The 21,394-nt window shown below is 36.9% G+C and overlaps 2 protein-coding genes across 4 annotated transcripts in view; one reads left to right on the forward strand and one right to left on the reverse strand.

The window, feature by feature from the left end:
* Positions 1 to 887: 887 nt before the first annotated feature.
* LOC133524620 (uncharacterized) lies at positions 888 to 9,771 on the reverse strand. Its single transcript, XM_061860756.1, has 5 exons — positions 9,696 to 9,771; positions 6,539 to 6,811; positions 5,853 to 5,941; positions 3,639 to 3,825; positions 888 to 2,232 (listed from the first exon to the last, which is right to left on the reverse strand). The coding sequence occupies exons 2-5, from the start codon at positions 6,791 to 6,793 to the stop codon at positions 2,200 to 2,202; spliced, it is 564 nt and encodes a 187-aa protein (XP_061716740.1). The 5' UTR covers positions 6,794 to 6,811; positions 9,696 to 9,771; the 3' UTR covers positions 888 to 2,199.
* LOC133524598 (6-phosphofructo-2-kinase/fructose-2,6-bisphosphatase) overlaps positions 9,462 to 21,394 on the forward strand; it is a 57,133-nt gene continuing 45,200 nt past the window's right edge. The window contains exon 1 of one of the 3 annotated variants that reach the window (XM_061860708.1): positions 9,462 to 10,096. In XM_061860708.1, the coding sequence (XP_061716692.1) occupies positions 9,937 to 10,096 (160 nt within the window). In that variant the 5' untranslated portion in view covers positions 9,462 to 9,936. The remainder of the gene's footprint in view (positions 10,097 to 21,394) is intronic. The other 2 variants (XM_061860706.1, XM_061860707.1) reach the window with 2 other exon arrangements.

The following is a 21,394-nucleotide window of genomic DNA, read 5'->3' on the forward strand; positions in this document are numbered from 1 at the left end:
ATAGAAAAGGGCGGATGCTGTCACCGTGATAATTTCAGCTGTGGTCTCAATGGGAATAATGTAAGCATTATCTGCCGACATCGTAACTACAATAGCGTGCTTTCTGTGTCCTATGTCTGCCGTTTACAATAGATACAGTTGCTAGAAATATTATCACTACACGGGCATTACCGGTTCAGTTCAATGTTAATTAGCAAAAGCGTATTTATTTATCGAGGTTGATGAAATTACCGTCATTAAACCTCTTCGACGCCGTGTCAAACACAATCTCAGACGCCACGTCACCGAAGTGTCAAAACTAAAATTGAACATGCATATACAAGTAGGTTTATGTTGCTCTGTGGTCTGTGACTGATTAATCCGTCATTGGCGTTGGACCTGCGGTTCGGATATATCCGTCGTTGGCGTCGAAAAGGTTAATAAAATAAGTCTAACGTACGGGCTTGGTAAATTTTATATGTTTGTTATTTGGTCCAAAAGCTCAATAGGGAGCGTGCCTGTAGGAGGCAGCACAGGAGCCGTCAGATTTTTGGCGCGAGGCGTAAATGTGATGTTTATTGTTCCGATGTAGCCCACAAGATGGCAGAACTTACTATGCACAAGAAAACACGTGACGTGTAAATGTACATATTTATGGTTCCGATTCAGGCCACAAGATGGCAAACCCTCCACCGCGCACGGTCCCTATAAAAAAAAATGCCGTTGGTGATACTTTAGCTTCTTTTAGAGCATAATAAAATCAATCAACTGATTAACGTTAAAAATGTTGGCAGTAGCTGCCATCTGAGAAGAAACTGTCAGACTTTTCAAATTCTTACGAACCTCTACATTGGGAGAATCATCAACACATTGATGGAGCCATATCACGAATCATTCGGCCCTAAGAAGTAAACTTTCTAAAAATAAATATGTTATTAGCAGTGAATTGAACCTTCCATGACACTTCCAACGATCAAAATTTTATTGCCTTGAATCTCACCGCGTTGTGTTATTAATAATAAATAAATTATCCTTCGTATATGTGCAGACATTTAATCAAACTAAAAAGGATATTATGTACTTTGAATCTCATTTTATTCCAAAATTATTAGAAGTGCAATATTATTAGTTGTTATAATTAGGTTATGTATAGTTATTTTTCTATTATTGTATCGTCAGCAAAATGTTTTAATCTTAGTGTTGAAGCCGCTCGGATATATCTGATGGTGACTGTACACCCTTCAGATCGCGATAGAACTGTAATTCTTAATGTTCTAAACATTTTGCTGGCATGATTTCTTCCTTGCAACACTATTACAGAAACGTGATGATAAGTTTTAAGTACATGAACTAGTACATACAGTTTTTGTGATGTTGGAAATCATTCCCATTAAAAGTACATTTTACATAAATTGCTTTTATTTTTATGAAATATCCCGTAGAACTTATGGAAATTGTTGGAATGAAAATTTCGTTTCCCATAGAAGTTTTTTTTATGTTGTTAAATGTGGAAATTTTGCACGTTTATAAACTTTCTAACGGCACATCAGGAGCTGTGACTATTCATTCTACAAGCACTCTTTTTGGGAGTATTTGATTTGTTTTTTGTATTTATTTAGACTATATGGCCAATATATGGCCACGCGCGAAATCGTCTTTTCATACAAACGTAGTCCTTCCTCTGTGTTCTGTAGTAGCCATTGACATATATCTAAGGACGGGCCTTATGGACAATAAGAATGTGGCCAGTACAGCGGTGTCACGCACACGAATTCGAGCCAATCGTGCAGTGTAACGCCACAACGCGAATGGTTGATGAGTTCGCATCACGCGCGCGATTGGTCGCAACTAGTTGCGTTAGACTGCATGATTAGCTCGAATTCGTGAGTGACACCGCTGAACTAGCATAATTCTTAGTGCCCGTAAGGCCCGTCCTTATATATATGTCAATGGTATGGCATTTAAAAATTTGTATGAAATCTGTTTCCGTACCAAATTTTTACAATATTCAAAAACTCGAAAAAAGTCAAACAGGGGCATAGCTATGGTTATTATACATCAAATTATGGAAAAATATTTTCCATAATGTCAATATCCAGGGAGGAAAATGGGGACTACGTTTGTGTGGAGAAGTGGTCGTCCCCTTTCCTCTTGATTATAGCACTTCATGCATGGGATTCTTCTTTATCATTCCACCGGTCATCGTTTGTTTAGTGGCGTTTATAGTATGACATCCTGATATGAATAAAGATTCTGAAAAAAAAAGAATAAATTAATGGTGTATAGTTATATCAAAGAGAATTTGAAATAGAGGTGGATTGTCAAAGAAAACTTAGTAGCCACAGTAAATTTACTGCCATCTTTCGACACATGATTAAAACTTTTAGAACGCCATTTGACTTTGATCCATAGGCCAAAGGTTATGGCGCCATCGCTCGAAACCTTTGGCCTATGCTCTATTAGACGGCGCCACTTTTTGATATTTAACAAATTTAACACATATCAGTGAAAGACTAAGGATCAAAGTGAAATGGTGTTCTAAAAGTTTTAATCATGTGTCGAAAGATGGCAGTAAATTTACTGTGGCTACAAAGTTTACCTTGACAGTCCATCTCTATTTCAAATTCTCTTTGGTTATATTATATTGTTCAGAGCGTTCAAATTGTGGTTTGTGGTTCAGAACACTGTTTTATATACGAACTAGCTTCTACCCGCGACTTCATTTGTATGGAATGGTGATTGATGGCCAGGGTGACCGAGTGGTCAAGGTATCTGTCGCGACTGCAGAGGACACTGGTTCGATTCCAGCCCGGGCACTGGAGGTCTTTACCACTTTTTTTTTTTTTTGTATGTGACATCTTTTTCAGTTTATGTAAAGCTCACCGGATCACGAAGACGTGTAGCACTCGTCCTCCAAGAATGGTCTATTTTCCTCAAGAACTTGGCTCGGATACATCATCCACAGACAAACAAGAGGTTAAGACTTAAAACTTTATGTAAGGCTCACCTCAAAGTCTACATCTTTTAACGGTTCCTCAAGCGCCAGATTCGCCGGGTCATCAGGCCCGAAGACGCCGTCCTCCAAGAACCGGTCTATATACCTACTTTAATTTTACTGCCCTATAACGCTCACTACCTAATCGATTTGATAGATGAGCAGGCTTTGACTTAAAGACTTATCGTAAGACTGACCTCCAGGTCTACGTCCTTTGGTGCTTCCTCGAGCGCCATTATCGCCGGGTCATCAGGCCTAGGGAATGCTCCCGGTACTGAGTTTATATGGCGAGAACCGGGAATTCCCGGTTCCGGTACTATATTTGTGTAGAAAACTGGTACCGACAGCACTCAGGCACAAAGACGCAGCACTACTCGTCCTTCAAGAACCGGCTTATCTTCCGCAAGAACTTTTGGCTCGGAAACGGTTCATAGGGAATGGAGGGGGAGGAATGTCCATTATGTAGGAGTGTACAAGTTTTTAAAGGGTCGGCAACGCGCATGTAACACCTCTGGAGTTGCAGGCGTCCATAGGCTACGGTAACTGCTTACCATCAGGCTGACCGTATGCTTGTTTGCCACCGACGTGGTATTAAAAAAAAAATGTCTTTGGTCATCAGGCGCCCCAGGTACACAGCTTTATCACAGATTTAAGTAAGGCTCACCTCCAGGTCTACGTCCTTTAGCGCTTCCTCAAGCGCCAGTATCGCCGGATCATCAGGCCCGAAGGCACAGCACTCGTCCTCCAAGAACTGGTCTATCTTGCGCAAGAACTCTTGGCTCGGAAATGGGTCGTAGGAAATGGAGGGAGGAGGGGTGTCCGTTGTATCCGTAGTAGACTGGAGACTGAGACTGCAAGAAAAGATAGCGCAGTTATCCTAAGCCTACAATTAATCATTACTATAGTAGAATGAGTTTAACCTCGCAAGGAGAGGTAGTAAGCTGGAAATTCGTTTGCACCTACATCGTGGCGTTTTAAAAGTTGCCCTTAAGGCCACAGAATATCTTGTGCACGCGTCGAAGTTATTCAAGGTCACGGTTGACAGAACCCGGTGCATGCATGAACTGTAGGGGGCAGCAAAGGAGCCGCTTGTATATTGGCGCAAAATGTAAATGTCAAGTTTCCGATTTAGGCCAGAAGATGGCAGAACCTACAACGCGCGACTCGCGCAAGGGAGCGTGCGTGCATGCACTGTAGGGGGCAGCACCTGCTCTGGCGTGGAGTGACAACGTCAAGTTTAAATTTCCGATTTAGGACACAAGATGGCAGATCCTCCAACGTGCACGGCCCCTATGGCTTTAGTGATCTGTACCCCTAGTGTAACGTTGATCGACATCATAACGTGACGAACGCGTTTGCGTTAAGTCTCTTTTTGTATAGGATTTTGAGTTTCCAAAACGTCCCGCTTGGCGCGCTCTTTCGAAATCCAATACAAAATGAGACTAAACGCAAACGCGTACGTCACGTTTCGAAATCGAATTTATTTACACTAGGGGTACTGTATGTCTAAGTACAAAATGTAAAGCATACAATTTGTGCCAAGCTATTTCTCATTCTTTTCATACATTCAAATAACCGTTTTTCTAATATTACATTAATTTAGGTATCTAATTGAGATAATCTATCAACTTAATTTAGACAAAAATTTAAAAATGAATGCTTACGTAACTAACTTTTTCCTCGAGTTTAAGGGCCATAAACCTTCCGTGACTGTGAACGGTAGGTAGTTACTCTGTCGTCTGACCGCACAACGGCACAGTTTATTCAAAGGTTTTCTGTACCAAAAAGGTTAAAAGGAACCCTTATCTTATAGTGCAACTAAGTCCGTCTCGTCCATCTGTGTGTCACATCGCTAAATATCTCGGGAAATGTTGTGGACAGCGCCATCTATCCGCAAATTGTCTAACTAATTTGCGCGATGTAATGCATGTATGTTGGTTTTTCGAGGATAGTTCTTTATCATGTGAACCGATTTCAAAAATTGTTCTTTTATTAGAAAAAAAGGTGTCTTTAATGTAATCTCATAGCAATTTCCAGTGTAATAAACACACTTATAGTTGGTTAAATTGCAAACTGTTATTTGTTAACAATTCGGAAATGTTATTTGTTAATTTAAAAAAAAGTTTCCAAGATAGAGGTCTGATTATATTTTTCCTGTAAAATTTATAGCAATGTTAATATTATGCGCAAATAACATAATTTTTCATGGGTAAATGGTATTTTTTTTACATTTTCCTCCATAATTTTTTTTTTCCACTACTAAATAATAATAAAAATTGTTTTAGAATGGTCAATTTGAGCTCTTTGAAATGATATCCCACTTGGCCTAGTCACTAGAATTTGAAATTTTGCCCCCTCATCATATATGGCATTTCCCATAGTTATTAAAAATAAAATATCAAAATAATACTTTCAATGTGTCTGGGTTAGCGATGTTCATAACTGTTCTAAATTTCAAATCGATACCTTAATTATTGGTTCTCGATATATTTAGCGTTGTGACAGACGGACGGACGGACGGACGGACAGAGTCGCACCATAAGGGTTCCTTTTGTACCTTTTTGGTACGGAACCCTAAAAACGGCAAATTTAAAAACTGTATCGGCGTGAAGGGTTATCATCCTATAAAAAAAATTAATTTCGCGCCTTTAACTGGCAAAGTTGTTTGACCGGCTTATAGAACACTCGGGATAGAGTTCGAGCAAGCTAAGTTTTCACGTCAAGTACCTATTATGGAGCTCATATTAGATATACTACATGTACAACTGCCAATCCAGTGCAAAGACCCTAGTATAGGTACTGAGTAATTCATTAAAAAGTTATACAATGCGATGTCACAAATAAATAAAATACAAATTGTAATGGTATTCATAATAACCTGTTAAGTGTGGCGATATGCTCTGGTGGAAACGCGGCCCAGCCGATCCTCATCTGCTCCCAGGGGTCGCTTAAATCCAGCCGCTTGTACTGAAAACCAATTATAGTCGGATTATCGAACCGGTCTACTGCAACGAAGCCTTGAATAAATTGACAAGCTGAAACAATAGCAATCTGAATAAAATCGACATTATAAGTTGGAGCGTAAAGTGAGGAAATTAGAATGTAACAGAAGATACGGCGCATCGCGACACAATTTGGAACCTTGTGACGGAAAAACTCAATAACTCTGTAAGTATACCAAAAGTCGGTTTAAAAGTTATAGTGATATGCTGTGCAGAGGGTAAAGACATACCTACAATTGAAAATAAATGAAAATTACACATGTTTTCGCGATATTCTATAGAGTGAACTTTAACATTTTAAGGTTTTGGTCAGACTCTGCCCCTGCAAATATAGTCTAGTTTCCGTGTGAATTTATTCATGGCATTCGCCCGTTATTAAAACGTGTAAAAAAAATCAATAAAAAAGTACAATTTTGCGGTATAATACACGGCCTCTATTCGGAGAGTTCGGTCCTAACAAGTAGCACTGTCTACCTGGGGATCTTTTAAATATTACACCTTGGTACATAATAAATCGTAATAGCAATACGTCACGTCTCTAAAACGTCTTTGAAATACTCACCCTCCTATACCAATCATAGTCAAACTCCGAACCAGTCATGGCCCTCGACAGCGGAACACTAGAATCCGTACTAAGGCTCCCAGCTTCGTACTCTTCACCAATTGACGTAACTGTTTCCAGAGAACTGTCGCTGATGCTGATAGAGTCTGGCTCCCAGATGTAAGGGGTCAGCGGTATTTCAGGGATTTCCAGATCGTTCACTATCTCTGAACGGTTCGAGGGAATTGATGCGAGGAATGTTTGAAACATGTTCATCTTGATCCAGTCTCAATTCTGTTACGAATGAAAAATGCCTAAAACTTAACCGTAAATACAAGATTATCAAGTACTAGGAAAAGGAACTATCTAGGTAGAACGGTAAAAAGGCTTTTTTTACATCGGCATCAAAAATAAGAATTACAAACGCGTACAAAATCACGTCCACACTCAAAACTTCTTATTTCACAACAATCGGTCGGGGTTGAGACAGTCGGACAGTATTCACGTAGACACTGACTGCAGGAATTTCGCAAGTTGCACGGAAGTTGGAGGACTCCGTGACTCACATTCGGATTTAAGGATGGAGTTGCGATAGAAGTTTGATCGATACGTGACGATGTGTGCGTCGGCAACGACAATTTTAAGAGAGCTTAGAAGTTTTATACTTATCTTCTACTCGCTCGTCCGTGTGACTGGTAATCATTGCAAATAATACTTAAAGTACTTAACCAATTAAGCCCAACCGTAGTAGTGTAGTAGCACTTTAATTTTATTACGTTTTCAGTTTTATTCAAAGTAGAACAAATCGTTCTACTTATAAGAAGTTAAGTATAGTATAAGGTGTAGGTAACTCTTCTTTCTAATAAATTACATAACGACAGAGAGGTTTTTTATCTGTCTACTCACAGAGTTATTATATTTCTCTTAAGGTCCCGTAGGTTCGTGTTCTTCTTTCACTCTCACTGCGTATAGGCGTGAGCGAGATAAATGTTTTTGAATTTTAATTTGCTGTAAGTTTTAACAAAATAAATCGATGATCTCTCTTAAATATAAAATTGTGCATTTTTAGAAGCACGTTTCGTATTTTTAGGTTTTGTGCATAAATTGTTACAAAAAATATTTAAAGTGCGGTTTAAACCTATGTTCGTGACTTTTTTTCTATCCAGCGAAAGTAAAAAAAAATAGAATTCGAATCGATGAAGTGACTAGAAAAAATCCTCAAGATTGCTAATTAAATGTTGGCAGCCGTACCTATTGTGATCTAAAAAAGCGGTACGATTTTACAAAAACTCCGTTTAATACTAAATCGGTTACAAACAAGCATATGACCTGCCTGATGGTAAGCAATCTCCGTAGCCTATAACTGTACCTTAACTGGGTTCTTAGAACAGTAGAAATAATCAACACGATCGAATGCATTAAAATGGATGAGGATTAAATAACTCAGTTGTAAGTATTTCAAACGATACAAGAATTGAGTGAAATTACATACATCCGGACCGCGGTGCCAAGAAAAACTCGCATCAAAACGTTGGCGGCATCAAGAGTCGTAGCTATTCTTATCACTCACCCGACAAATTGCAATAGTATCGCCAGACCAAATAAACAACATTCTTTGCTATTATTCGCTGTATTATAGGTACAGTGTGTATTTTTGATATAACCTCAAACTTAAACTAGACGTAGGTTTTAGTGCTATAAAACAATTCTGAAAGATTTTTTTAGGTTAGTCTTTACTACCAGAGCATAATAAATTTTTGTTTTTTTTTTCGAGCGGCAATGTATTTCATACATCATGATCACTTGTGACAGTTGTGACGTCGCGTCATTAATGAGACGTTTTGAGTTAAAATAAAGTAGTGATACATTGCTTGCTGAATTATTTCGTATGAAAAAATAAAAGTCGTCCGTTTTTTTATAAAACCTATGAAAGTGTATTAATTACAGCCTAAACTAACTGCTCTTTGATTATGTGGTCGTATCAAAAATACACGCTGTATTGATATGATATACAATTGTAGAAAAGTAGCCTACGCTCACGTCCACATCAAGACTTCAGCTTAATTTCCCAATGATATTACAATACAATACAAATCCTCTTTATTGCACAACTTCTGAAAAAAAATGTACATAACACGATGATATTATAACACGATCTCCCGGTATTAAAATATATAAGGCTCTTTCGTCGCTTCTAACTTTCGCATTTGTACCTACACATGCTGCATTACATACTTCACTCACAGAAAGTCGGTAGAGGAGAAGGAGCGAAGCTCTTCCTTTCCGTCTGTGTCTGAAGGTCTGAACGGAGTACGTATACAAATAGGTGAAATAGGAGAGTTATTTCTCTATGCCGGTCTTCCCAAACAAACATATATGCCAGTCTAAACGCTGAATTAACCCAATTATTATTGCTATGTTGAACTCAGTCACCGAAGTCCATAATGTTATGAAACTGCACTTAATAATGACAATAATATGTCGATAAAAGTCAAAGAACAGGGCATAAACATAGAACGTTAATATTTTAGTAGAATACCACGAGCGACATATTCTGTATAGGTACATAATCATATACCTATAAGACTACCAGAGTGCACACTTTTGAAACGAAATTATAAATCGCAATAGCGCAATAAATGTTAAAACATACAGATAAGATGTGGGATCGAGTAGAGCATAAAATAACTGCGAAAGAATTTACGCGCTAGCTCTACAAAACGTTAACTTCAACCAAAAAGTCGTATCCGTGCTCGAAGGACCAAAAACAAACGTCTCTTTAGTTTGAGAGCATCGATCAAGCGCACGCGCTGTGTTAAATCCGTAAAACATATTACGTTTCCTGATGAGATCTTAAGAACTGAACAACAAGAGTGGTTTTCCAATAACAGTGTAATTTTAGTACGTTACGACTAGTATTGATGGCAAAGTGCCCGAAACCCGCACAGTGTCTGACCGACGCTCGCCGGAGCCATTGTGCTGTACTGTACTTGCTGTATTAGTTTCTCGCGTCCTTGCACTTGAAGTAATTTCATTACCAACGCGGAGTGACCATGACCATCCGAATTATAGGACCGTCTTAAGATTGTTTAAAAGTTATTAGCACGAGTGTTATATGTAGAGAAGTATAACTAAATAAACATAGTAGTGCCGGAGTTAGTGATTTCTAAAAACTTACCGCTTTAGACCTTTCTTAAAGTACACAAAGTTTCTACTTATGCATCCGGAGATATCTACAAAATGTGGCCACCAACGTAACTGCGCAACGTAACGTAATGAGCCGCGTGCGCAAGCGAGAGCGACAATGACATATATCCGTCGCGCTTCCATAAATTTCCACAATATCAGCTGATATCTGAACGTCGGCCGCGGCGGACGTGTCGAGTCTCTCCACAGTCATGCCGCGATAGTGAAACACTATGGAATTGCTAAACGCGTCGCCTTCGCTTCGGCAGCGCGGCGTCAGTGCCAGTGAGAATCATGAGTTAAACCAGTGCCCTAGTGTCATGTCTCCGGAAACCAAGCGGCTGCTCCCACCTACTACTGAGACCATCATGACCAAACCCTTCCCCATTAGAGGTAAGACTAAAAATACGCGGAATGTGACAGCTGTTGTTAGAGATTAAAAGAATTCGCTGCACAGACCTTGGAGACTAATCCTTTTAGCTCATAAATAACCGGACTTTTTTAAACCGGTTAGTACTACAATAGATAACCTGTGTTTGTTTATTGTATATCATCCTACCTGTGTTGAGTATGACGTCTATGGCTACAAAAAAAGAATTATCATAAATTATCGACTCTATATTAATACTTATTAATGTTCTACTTTACAAAACAATCTACTCAACAGATAGAGAAGGACCCTTCTCTGATGGAAATGGTCCTTATGCACATGGAGCATAAGGACCCTTTTCTAATGAAAGACTTCCTTATGTACATGAAGCATACTATTCTCCGTTGTATTATATTAGGGACTTCCCGTGATTCAATTGATAAAGGTACTTTCCCCTATTGTGATTCACTCTTATAACGCCCACTCACTTCCTAAGCACTCATTGTTTTATAATTGCATTAATTTGTCATAAATTAATAAAACATTGCATTATTTGACTAATCAAATAGATCTAAATCCCAACAAAAACCTAATTGTGAAATGAGAGCCAAGTTCAATATAAGAATATGTGTCGTTGTTGACTCGACGTCAAAAGAATTGGATCTATATGGGTGCCAAGTTCCTGTGCTGTGTAGAAAATTCTGAAATTATAAAGGACTTGGCTAGATTTTATCAACAAATCAAATTTTAGAAAAGTAACATAGACAAAAATAATAGTCTATACGTAAATCTCTTATTTTGTTTTGCAAAATTTTGAAAAAAAGGAAAACCTATAAACCTAGTGTTTCATTGTGTCAATATCATACAAAAAAAAAAGCGGCCAAGTGCGAGTCGGACTCGCCCATGAAGGGTTCCGTACCATTTATGACGTATTAAAAAACCTACTTACTAGATCTGGTTCTAACCAATTTTCGTTGGAAGTTTGCATGGTAATGTATATCATATATTTTTTTTAGATTTTTCATTCCGTTATTTTAGAAGTTACAGGGGGGGGGGGGACACACTTTTTTTCACTTTGGAAGTGTCTCTCGCGCAAACTATTCAGTTTAGAAAAAAATGATATTAGAAACCTAAATATCATTTTTGAAGACCTATCCTTAGATACCCCACACGTATGGGTTTGATGAAAAAAATTTTTTTTTTTTAATTTTTATGACGTATTAAAAAAAAACTACTTACTAGATCTCGTTCGAACCAATTTTCGGTGGAAGTTTGCATGGCAATGTATATCATATATTTTTTTTAGATTTTTCATTCTGTTATTTTAGAAGTTACGGGGGGGGGGGGACACACTTTTACCACTTTGGAAGTGTCTCTCGCGCAAACTATTCAGTTTAGAAAAAAATTATATTAGAAACCTCAATATCATTTTTAAAGACCTATCCATAGATACCCCACACGTATGGGTTTGATGAAAAAAGATTTTTTGAGTTTCAGTTCTAAGTATGGGGAACCCCCAAAATTTATTCTATTTTTGTGTAAACATCATAATGCGGTTCATAGAATACATCTACTTACCAAGTTTGAACAGTATAGCTTTTATAGTTTCGGATAAAAGTGGCTGTGACAGAATCGGACAGACAGACGGACATGACGAATCTATAAGGGTTCCGTTTTTTGCCATTTGGCTACGGAACCCTAAAAATCATGGATAATGGAAAATGTTTAGAATAATGCGCCTACGTGTGACACTTTTTTCGATTCATTGATTATTGTAAAAATTGAAGCGAGAAACAGATTTCATACACTTTATACTACGTCGGTGGTAAACAAGCATACGGCCCGCCTGATGGTAAGTAGTCTCCGTAGCCTATGTACGCCTGCAACGAGCTACATACGCGTTGCCGACCCTAAATCCCCCCCCCGTTGAGCTCACACATATTTTTAAATGCTCCTAACTCTTATAATAATTCAAAAATCGAACGAAAAACTAAAAAATTAAACGTAGCGGCATAGCTGTGGTTGATATCCAACTATTTGTGTCAAAATATTTTCAATAATATTAATATCCAGAGAGGAAAATGAGGACTACGTTTGTATGAAAAAACGATTTCGCGCGGGTTCTCTCCTTTCGTTGTTGAATTAAGACTTCGCAAACCAAACTATAATCACATACCTTTAACACTCAATCGAACCAGATTAATTTAATAGGTCTGACTTATTAAAAATAAAAATTTGTTTGGCAAGACCGAAGTGATCCCATAAGAGCTCCGTCAACAAAGTTTTGTACGGAGCTCTAAACCTACCGAGGCAGGAAATTATCTTCTTCATAATAGACTCAAACCTGTTCAATTCGGATGCGGTCACATTGAGCTGAACTGGATTTATCTGGTCTAACGCTTGATCCTGTACCCTTAGTGGATTTTGTGTTTCCAAAACGTCCCGCTTGGCGCGCTGTTTCTAAATTAGAGTTAACGCAAACACGTACGTCACGTCACGCTATCGAATAAATTTACACTAGGGATTCTGATTTGCCTTTGTTTTCTGTTCGAATCATACAAATTCAATATAAGTACAGCTTATTACCTATTCTGCAGGTGAGAAATAATTTTCATCATCAGTACCTAATACACTTCGGAAGATTTATCTAAATCATGTTATATAAATGGCAGTTGGTAGTACACAGCATACTTATATAAACATCGGCTTTTAATTAAAATATGTACCTAATTAGTTTTGTAATACATATAGCTATACGTTCAAGATATAATCTTGTGAAATATACCTAAGTAATGGTTAATAAGAGTAAATGACGATTTGGATTCATAATGTACGTTTTCCATGACCATAAAAATTAATATACATACGATCGTAAGAAACGCGTTTGAAATTAATATTTACGATTGAAATACATATATTAATAACCTCAGAAATTATTATAATAATTTTATTAGTATAAAATTTATACTAATAAAACCTGAATTAGTAAAATAAAAAGAACTTCGTGACCGCAATCATAGGACACAGACGCAAAAAACAGGTAAAGGACGCCTTAACAGGTTATTCCAATGTATAAAGATACAAGCAAATCTCGTCCTTATGGCAAGCGACAAAGTGGGACATTTATGTAGAATAGAAATATGGCAAAAATATATAGATAAAAAGTCGAACAAAAAAAGAAGCTTATACTTAATACATAACATTACAACGTATATCGACTCTAATTAACTATTAGTTACTAAAACGCTTCTGATTAATTTAGACTAATATAAGTAATACATCCAGCAGATACGCTGCGGGTGATACTATTTTTTTATATATTAAAGGAAAAAAAAAAAAAAAAACGGTACTTCGGGCAAGACTCGAACTAGCGACCTTTGACAGCGATGGGGATGAGACCGATGTTCCGAAAGGCTGGAAATCCAAGTCTTGCCCGAAGCGGTGGATTGATTTTTTTCCATTTTGCCTTTAATATTTTTTTTAGGGTTCCGTACCAAAAAGGTACAAGGGTTCCTTTGTACCTTATGGTGCGACTCTGTTCGTCCGTCTGTCTGTCACATGCATCGCTAAATATCTCGAAAACGACTTAAGCTATCGATTTGAAATTTGGAATAATTATGAACAATGCGAACCCAGAGGCACATTGAAAGTTTTTTTTTTATTAACTATGGAAATTGCCCAATATGAAGAGGGAGCAGAATTTCAAAATCTAGTGACTAGGTCAAGTGGTGGCTTGCAAGAACTCAATTTGTACATTCCAAAACATATTTTCATTTTTTTCACTGTGAAAAAAGAAATGATTTATGATAGAAAATGTGCAAAAATACCATTACCATTAATTAAATTATTACACCAGAAATTTCTATGAGATTCCATTAAACACACCTTTTTTTTTCAAATAAAAGACCAATTTTTTAAATCAGTTACATTACATGATAGAGAATTATCCTCGAAACACCAACATAAAGTTAGACCAAGATAAGTTGGCAGCGATTTTGACAGCCCAGACAGTACATGTGTTATTTTAAACGTCAAACATCTAAGAAATTATGACGTTACTTAACACTTTCACAGGCTCGGCTATCAAAATCGTTGCCAACTTCCATCGTTGCCATCGTTGGTCTGACTCTACATGCATTACATGGCGCAAATTAGTTACTCAACTGGCCGATAGATGGCGCTGTACACAATTATACACAGTACAGGTACTTCTGATCAAGTCTTTCGCCTTTATAGTTACACGAGATAATTCAAAGTTTGTATGGAACCATCGGTGTGAGAGTAAAACGAACTCGCACTTGACCGGTTTTTTTTCATTTAGCTGCAAATGCTAACTAAAACCACTTCATTGCTCTACTTAGAAGTATAAACAAAAAGGATTTTTAAATTGTTCTATCTTATAACGTTAAAACAGAATAATCGTTAACACATGAGCCTACTGGATTTCACAATATTTATATAACTCTCCAAGTAACTTCTGGATTGAGCTGATAAGTGATAAGCCACAGTTTATGTACTTGGCTTGCTGTTATATTTATATTTTGATCGGTTAACACGTGATCTTTGAGATAACCTGTCGATGTCGACGTCTAGATGTTAACGTTGCAAAGGTTATGCTGAATGTAGAGATAATAATTATGCTAGTAGACTCGTTAAATAATGTACATACTGTTACCCAGCTGCACTAATTACTTATTTATTTAGTTACATATACAAAGTGTTTTTTTTATCCGTTAATTTCAAGGGTGCATTCCTGAGCTTAAATTAAGTAACTCAAAGAAACCGGTATTCTAATTAACTCCATTTTGGAGATAAATGATAATTGATGATTTATTTTTGTCTGATAAGGCCCCTACGAGCGTGTACATTTGCCTTATTAGGGCCTGTTTACAGATTGATTAGTGTTTGAGTTTATACATTTCTTACTAAACGCAAGTACCATCTCGGACGATCGATATTCGAAATGTCATGGTTTTGAATGATTTAAAAAATCTAAGAGCTAAGGGTTGTTCACCCATAGAAAATATGACTATCCTACTGAGAAAAATGTTTTCAAAAACCATACCCTACATCAGTGGTGGGCAAAATACGGCCCGCGAAAAGATTTTATCCGGCCCGCCGCCGGTCCTATAAAATGGAAACCTAAATGGAAGCCCACGATTATCGCAAATCAGAATACATTTTTGCTGCAATTCTGGCCCTTCTCTTCATTTTCTTAAACTTTCTGGCCCCCATGAAGAAAGTTTGCCCACCTACCTGGTAGGTACCTGCCTACACTTTGAAAAAAATATAGAAAAGAGAGTGAAGTAAATTTTTTAGTATAGGAAGGTCATGAAAAAACTCATAATAATATAGACTTGATGATGTTGATTCGACGATCATTGTCCCCGATAGTCGTTTCAGCGAACGGTCTCATAGCGAAGAGTCTCGACCAACACCTTGAGAGACTCTCGCTAGGTGGTTGTATCAAGGGTCAGATGCAGAAGGCGGTGATCTTGGACACGGCGCGGAGTGTCCGGCGGTTTCCTCTCTCTGCAGCCCTAACCACCGGCAGCTTGGGCCCTGCCCCGCTGCTGGCGGCACCCTAGGTTAGATTGTTTATACCTATTTATTTTGTATGGTTTTGTAAGTGTTTTTATAATTTACTTTTATATTCATATTGTGAATAATCTAACCTAAGATTTTAAACTAATAAAGGAAATATAAGGTTGAATAGAATAAAATAGAAACTTTATTGCTCTCGTGTTGGTGACGTTGGTGTACATGATACAATAGTATCATACAATATGATACAACGATACCTATTGCAAATGTACCGATCTACATGCATACTCGTACAAGTCGTGCATTTTAAACAGGGACAGGGGAGCAAAAATCTTACATTTAGTGCTAACATAACTATTCCTATTACGTTATACATATAGGTGAGTAAATATATTAAAATATGAGAGTCAGAATGGCAGGTGTACCTAACTAAAATTAAATGAAAACCATACCATATTTTTGTAGGTACCTAATTTGTACTATGTAGTACCTCCTTTAAAAAAATTGTAGCTCACGGTACTTAAAGTTATCACCAAAAAATAGTACACCCGCCATCCTGACAGTCAGAATGGCGGGTGTGTTTTATTACGCTATATTCCCGTGGTTATTGATAAATTCTATAAAAGCCAAATTGTTGTGCCTTTTTTGTACCTTCATATTCAATTATAATATGAGCCATTTTATTTATGGTTTCCAAGTTTTACTCATTTATATTTTTCTTGCTATTACACTTTTGCAGGCGTTATAATGTTTCAAGTTATCGATCTCAGTTTTAAGAAAAAGCGCTAAGGAACAATTATTTTTATTACTCCAGGAAAAGTACCTTTAATGTTTAATCTGTTTAGTTCAAATAACTCAGAAAATCATGTCTTAAAAAAGGCTAGGCGCCAATTCAAAGAATTCTTCCTAAGAAAAATCATTTTTAAGACATGATTTTCTGAGTTATTTGAACTTAACAGATTAAACATTAAAGGTACCAATTCCTGGCGTAATAGGTATAACAAGTCACAATATAAATACACATTGTTTATTGTATGTACATTAATTACTCATGATTTATCTTAATTAAGTGCACGGATTAGTCATGTGACGCTATTTCTGGGTCACGTAATAATCGAGGCAGAGACAAATTGAATTGCTAATGAATGAAAGCACGACCAGAAATATATGATCATTGTCAAGAGGGCGCTGTTATTCTCATATGTATAAGGTGACAGTTCAGTTTAGTATGAAACATTTAGTTCCAATAAAATTCCGCAATATGGCGCGTGATCATATATTACTGATCAGGCTTTAATAATCGAAGCAGAGACAAATCGAATTGCTAATTACTTACCTGTATGTTATGGTAGAGCGATATTGATAAAGCTATGCTGAACTAAAAGAGTTAAATATCGACCTAAAATTATTATATTTTATTTTATCAATACCCGCTACGGACTCCATTTATATTTGTAGAGAAATTCTTAAAATATAAGTAAGTATTTAAATATCCTATTTGCGAATTGCAAATAGGCAAGTAAAGGAAATTTATTTTTATTTAATAATAATTCAGCCTATACACGTCCCACTGCTGGGCACAGGCCTCCTCTCATGCGCGAGAGGGCATTGGGATTTTTATTTACTTACACTAAATTTATGTTTATTATATTTATATTATATGCTATAGGCACACTCAGCATCGCATATTAGCGAATGAAACAACGCACCAAAAGTATCTGCCACATATTTCAAATTGTCCATCTAGAGATAAATCTCTACAGCCGGCCTAGCCAAGGTGACAATCAACGCTACGACAACGAAACGCTTTGTGTCTCTCTCTCACTCTTCCATATTAGTGCGACAGTGACAGTTGCATTTCGATTGCTACGGAGCGTAAGCGATTTGCATGTTGGCTACGCGGCCTGTTGAAAGTTATTTTTCATCATACTTGCTCGTAATCGGTGTTATTGTATGTCAGCATACTGTGCGGGAAAGTACCACCATATGTACTGCAATAGTAGATTGATGAAAGGCATCTATTTCTGTCGACGTCGTTTGGCGCTCGAACGCAGTCAGAGAAAAATAACGTTATTTATAGAATGGGAAGTTAATTATCAGAATGGAGATTATACAACAAATCCATTAAAACCAAATTTTACAGACACGTATCATTTTCTGCACACTTTGTAGAACAACAACGATCGACTTTCAGAACATGAGAAATTAAAAAAAAGTAATTTTCATCCCTGCTGTTATTAGACCAAAAGCATGTTGCCTGACGAAGCCTGCCTTCAGATATCTTACAATAAACTGCATTATTTCATTTATAGGTAAGGGGAATAAATTACCAAATTAGGTTTCTAGTCAAATACTCACGACGATGTCGTGCGGCGATGAAGTGCCCGAAACAAGGGTTTTTTTTCAGGTTTTTTCCTAGTTTCCAATAGTAAGGTTTCTACTAGGTACATAATAGTAATAGTAAACCCTTTATTGTACAAAAACACATAATAAAAATACAATTAGGAAAAGCTAAGTACAAAGGCGAACTTACACGCTTAGCTTAGTGTACTTACACGCTTGGCTTAGTGTACTTACACGCGAAATTCGCGACGAAATCACTTTCCGCCACAAGCCACGACATTTACACATGACGGAGTCAATGGTTTGGACGTGAACTGGATCGTGCCAGTACGTCGTGATAATCAGATTTAATTTAAACTCCTCACTAGGTAATTCTATGAACATTTTGTCTGCACTGTTAATTCATCTCCAATATACGTCGACCCCTAGACCAGTTGCAACAATGCATAATCACGGATCAACTTTCACTGTTACTTCTTCGTCAGTCAACTCAGAAAGCGTTGTGAAAAATTGTTCGCGTCACTAATCAAGTAATCAGCGACCATTACATAACACCATAACTTTCACAGCCTCGTATAATACTTGTGAGATAAAATGAACTGTAATAAAAGCTGTTAAGATTTAAATTTGAATAAAATAAATGACTAGTAATATCGCGTGGACGTCAGAACGTAAACAGACACGACAATGTCTACGAATAATAGTTACATAAGGCAAATATTGTGTTGTGTAGGTAGATGTTTGTTTGCTTGATCTGTTTTGTGTATTTTTGAATGGCATGGTAGAGGTGCTCGAGTGGAAAACTTAATAAAACCGGTCAAGTGCGAGTTCGTTTTACTGGCGCAGCGAGTCTTCCGTACTAACTTTGAATTATCTCGTGTAACTATAAAGGCGAAAGCCTTTTGATCAGAAGTGCCTATACTAAGTATAATTTTTACAGCTCCATCTATCGGAAAATTGTCTAACTAATTTGCGTGATATTATAAAGCACGTATGTTGGTTTTTCGAGGATAAGCTCTATCATGTGATCCGATTAAAAAAAAAAAAGTATTTTTAAAGGTGTTTTTAATGTAGTCTCATAGAAATTGCAAGTGTAACTCACGTAAAATTGGCTCAATTGCAAACTGAATTCGGAAATATTTTTGAAGAAAACAAAATCTATCAATGAGTGAGTTAGCGTTGTTCTTATCTATTCCAAATTTCAAATCGATAGCGAAAGTGGTTCTCGTGATATTAAGCGATGTGACAGACGGGCGGAGGGACGGACAGAATCGCACCGTAAGGCCCGGGTTTCTTTTGTATTTTTTTGGTAAAGAACCCTAAAAACTACAACAAACTGATCTAAAAACAAATTTAACCATAAACAAGACCTTTTTGTAATGCAGTGCGAAATAGGTACATGCAGACATTTCTACAACATCGAGAACAGTCTCTACCAATTTTTTTTACTTATGCAAGGGCACGTATTTGTGTGATGAACATAAGTATTTGTTCCTGAGTCATGGATGTTTTCTATGTATTTAAGTATTTATATATATCGTTGTCTGAGTACCCACAATACAAGCTTTCTTGAGCTTACCGTAGGACTTGGTCAATTTGTGTAAGAATGTTCCGATAATATTTATTTACTATTTAGTTGTGATATTCAATTTTTATATATATTATATTTGTGCAGGCAACATAAAAATATTTATTGAATGATTTAAATGTTCTTATCCAACCAGCCAACCTTGAGATCTTCCTTAACAAACATGAATACGGAAACAAACATTGGTACAGTCAGCATAATATTAACAAATGATATCTACTCTACGCGACAAAAGTAGTTATGTATCTGTAACCATTGTTGGCTGAACGTTAATTAGAATTGAAAATATTGAAAATTAACCATTACAATTTGAATCGTAAACTGTAACCGTCCATTACGGTTTAAGGTTCAATTTGTTTCAAATTTCAATATTTTCAATTCTAATTAAAGTTCGACCAACACTGTCTGTAACAGCAGTACAAAGAGAGATTTGTCTTTAGGTATATATAGAATAATTATGCTGTTAATATTAGGTACGCGTTGTTCATTCCGGTACTATTGAGGGTGATTGTACCTACATTAATGTATAAAACATAGACGAAGTAAAGTGGATTACATGAGAACAGTTACGTTACGACGCGGTAGCGACACCCGTCCTTGGCCTACAGACAACGCTCGAGCCGTCAATTTATTATTAGTTTTATTAGGAAGCCACTGCTGTTCACAACTCGCACAAGTGATATTTTCTCGCCACGTTCAATGTTTTCACTAGAAAAAATTAGACAATTATATTCTTAAACTAATAGTTAGCCAGGCTACAATCAGTAAGGCTGCCTGTCCACTACAGCGGAGCGAGGCACGGAAGTGCATAAAATCTCCGCTCCACTAGTTGTGCTATTGGTGGATTTTTCTCCAGTGGACAGGCAGACTGATCCGAGTTAAATTAAAATTTGACTGGCGTATAAACAAAATTACAACCTGTTTTTCACCCCAACTTATTTTCCGGGTAAAAGTACCTATAATCGGGGTTTCCCACGGAATATAAGAATATCTGACGACCGGTTTGGCCTAGTGGGTAGTGACCCTGCCTACTAAGCTGATGGTCCCGGATTCAAATCCTGGTAAGGGCATTTATTCGTGTGATGAGCATAGATATTTGTTCCTGAGTCATGGGTGTTTTCTATGTATTTATAAATATTTATATATTATGTATATCGTTGTCTAAGTACCCTCAACACAAGCCTTATTGAGCTTACTGTGGGACTTAGTCAATTAGTGTAATAATACTAATAATGTCCTATAATATTTATTATTATTTATTTATAACATATGTACTACCAAACCGTTAGGTCGGCAAATATAGGTACAGGTACCTATCGTGCTTATGCTTAGAGTGTGTCTATGTATCTATTCTAAAATGTATCATCCATTATTTTCTTTTCTGTCAGACTATCTAATTGACAGCTACTAATACATTATTACGGAAAACAGATCGATTGAATTCCTGACAGCCAGACATGGCTCGACACTAATAATGATAACAACTACAGATAACCAGCTGTTAATATCGGACCCAATTGAATCCAATTAAGTAGGTACAATAACGCGGTTATCACTCTGATGCGGATCTGTAGTCCGGACACCTGCTACAACAATGTTTTCACTAATATACATTGTATTATTCAAGTATAAAAAAATACATTAATAAATTAAGTACTTAATAAAAAAAAATATTAAAATATTGGGGCGCCATGGGGGACATGATCTGCCCTGCCCGGCCCTGGGCTGGGTCAACAATAAATTAATTTTCAATGTTTTATTTGCGACAAAATAACTAGAATTTGACCATGTGCAAAGAAATAGACAAACAAATTACTTATAAAATTGGTCCGATTAAGCAAGTCAA

The sequence above is a fragment of the Cydia pomonella genome, chromosome 13 (genome assembly GCF_033807575.1).
Source record: "Cydia pomonella isolate Wapato2018A chromosome 13, ilCydPomo1, whole genome shotgun sequence".
Lineage (NCBI taxonomy): Eukaryota > Metazoa > Arthropoda > Insecta > Lepidoptera > Tortricidae > Cydia > Cydia pomonella.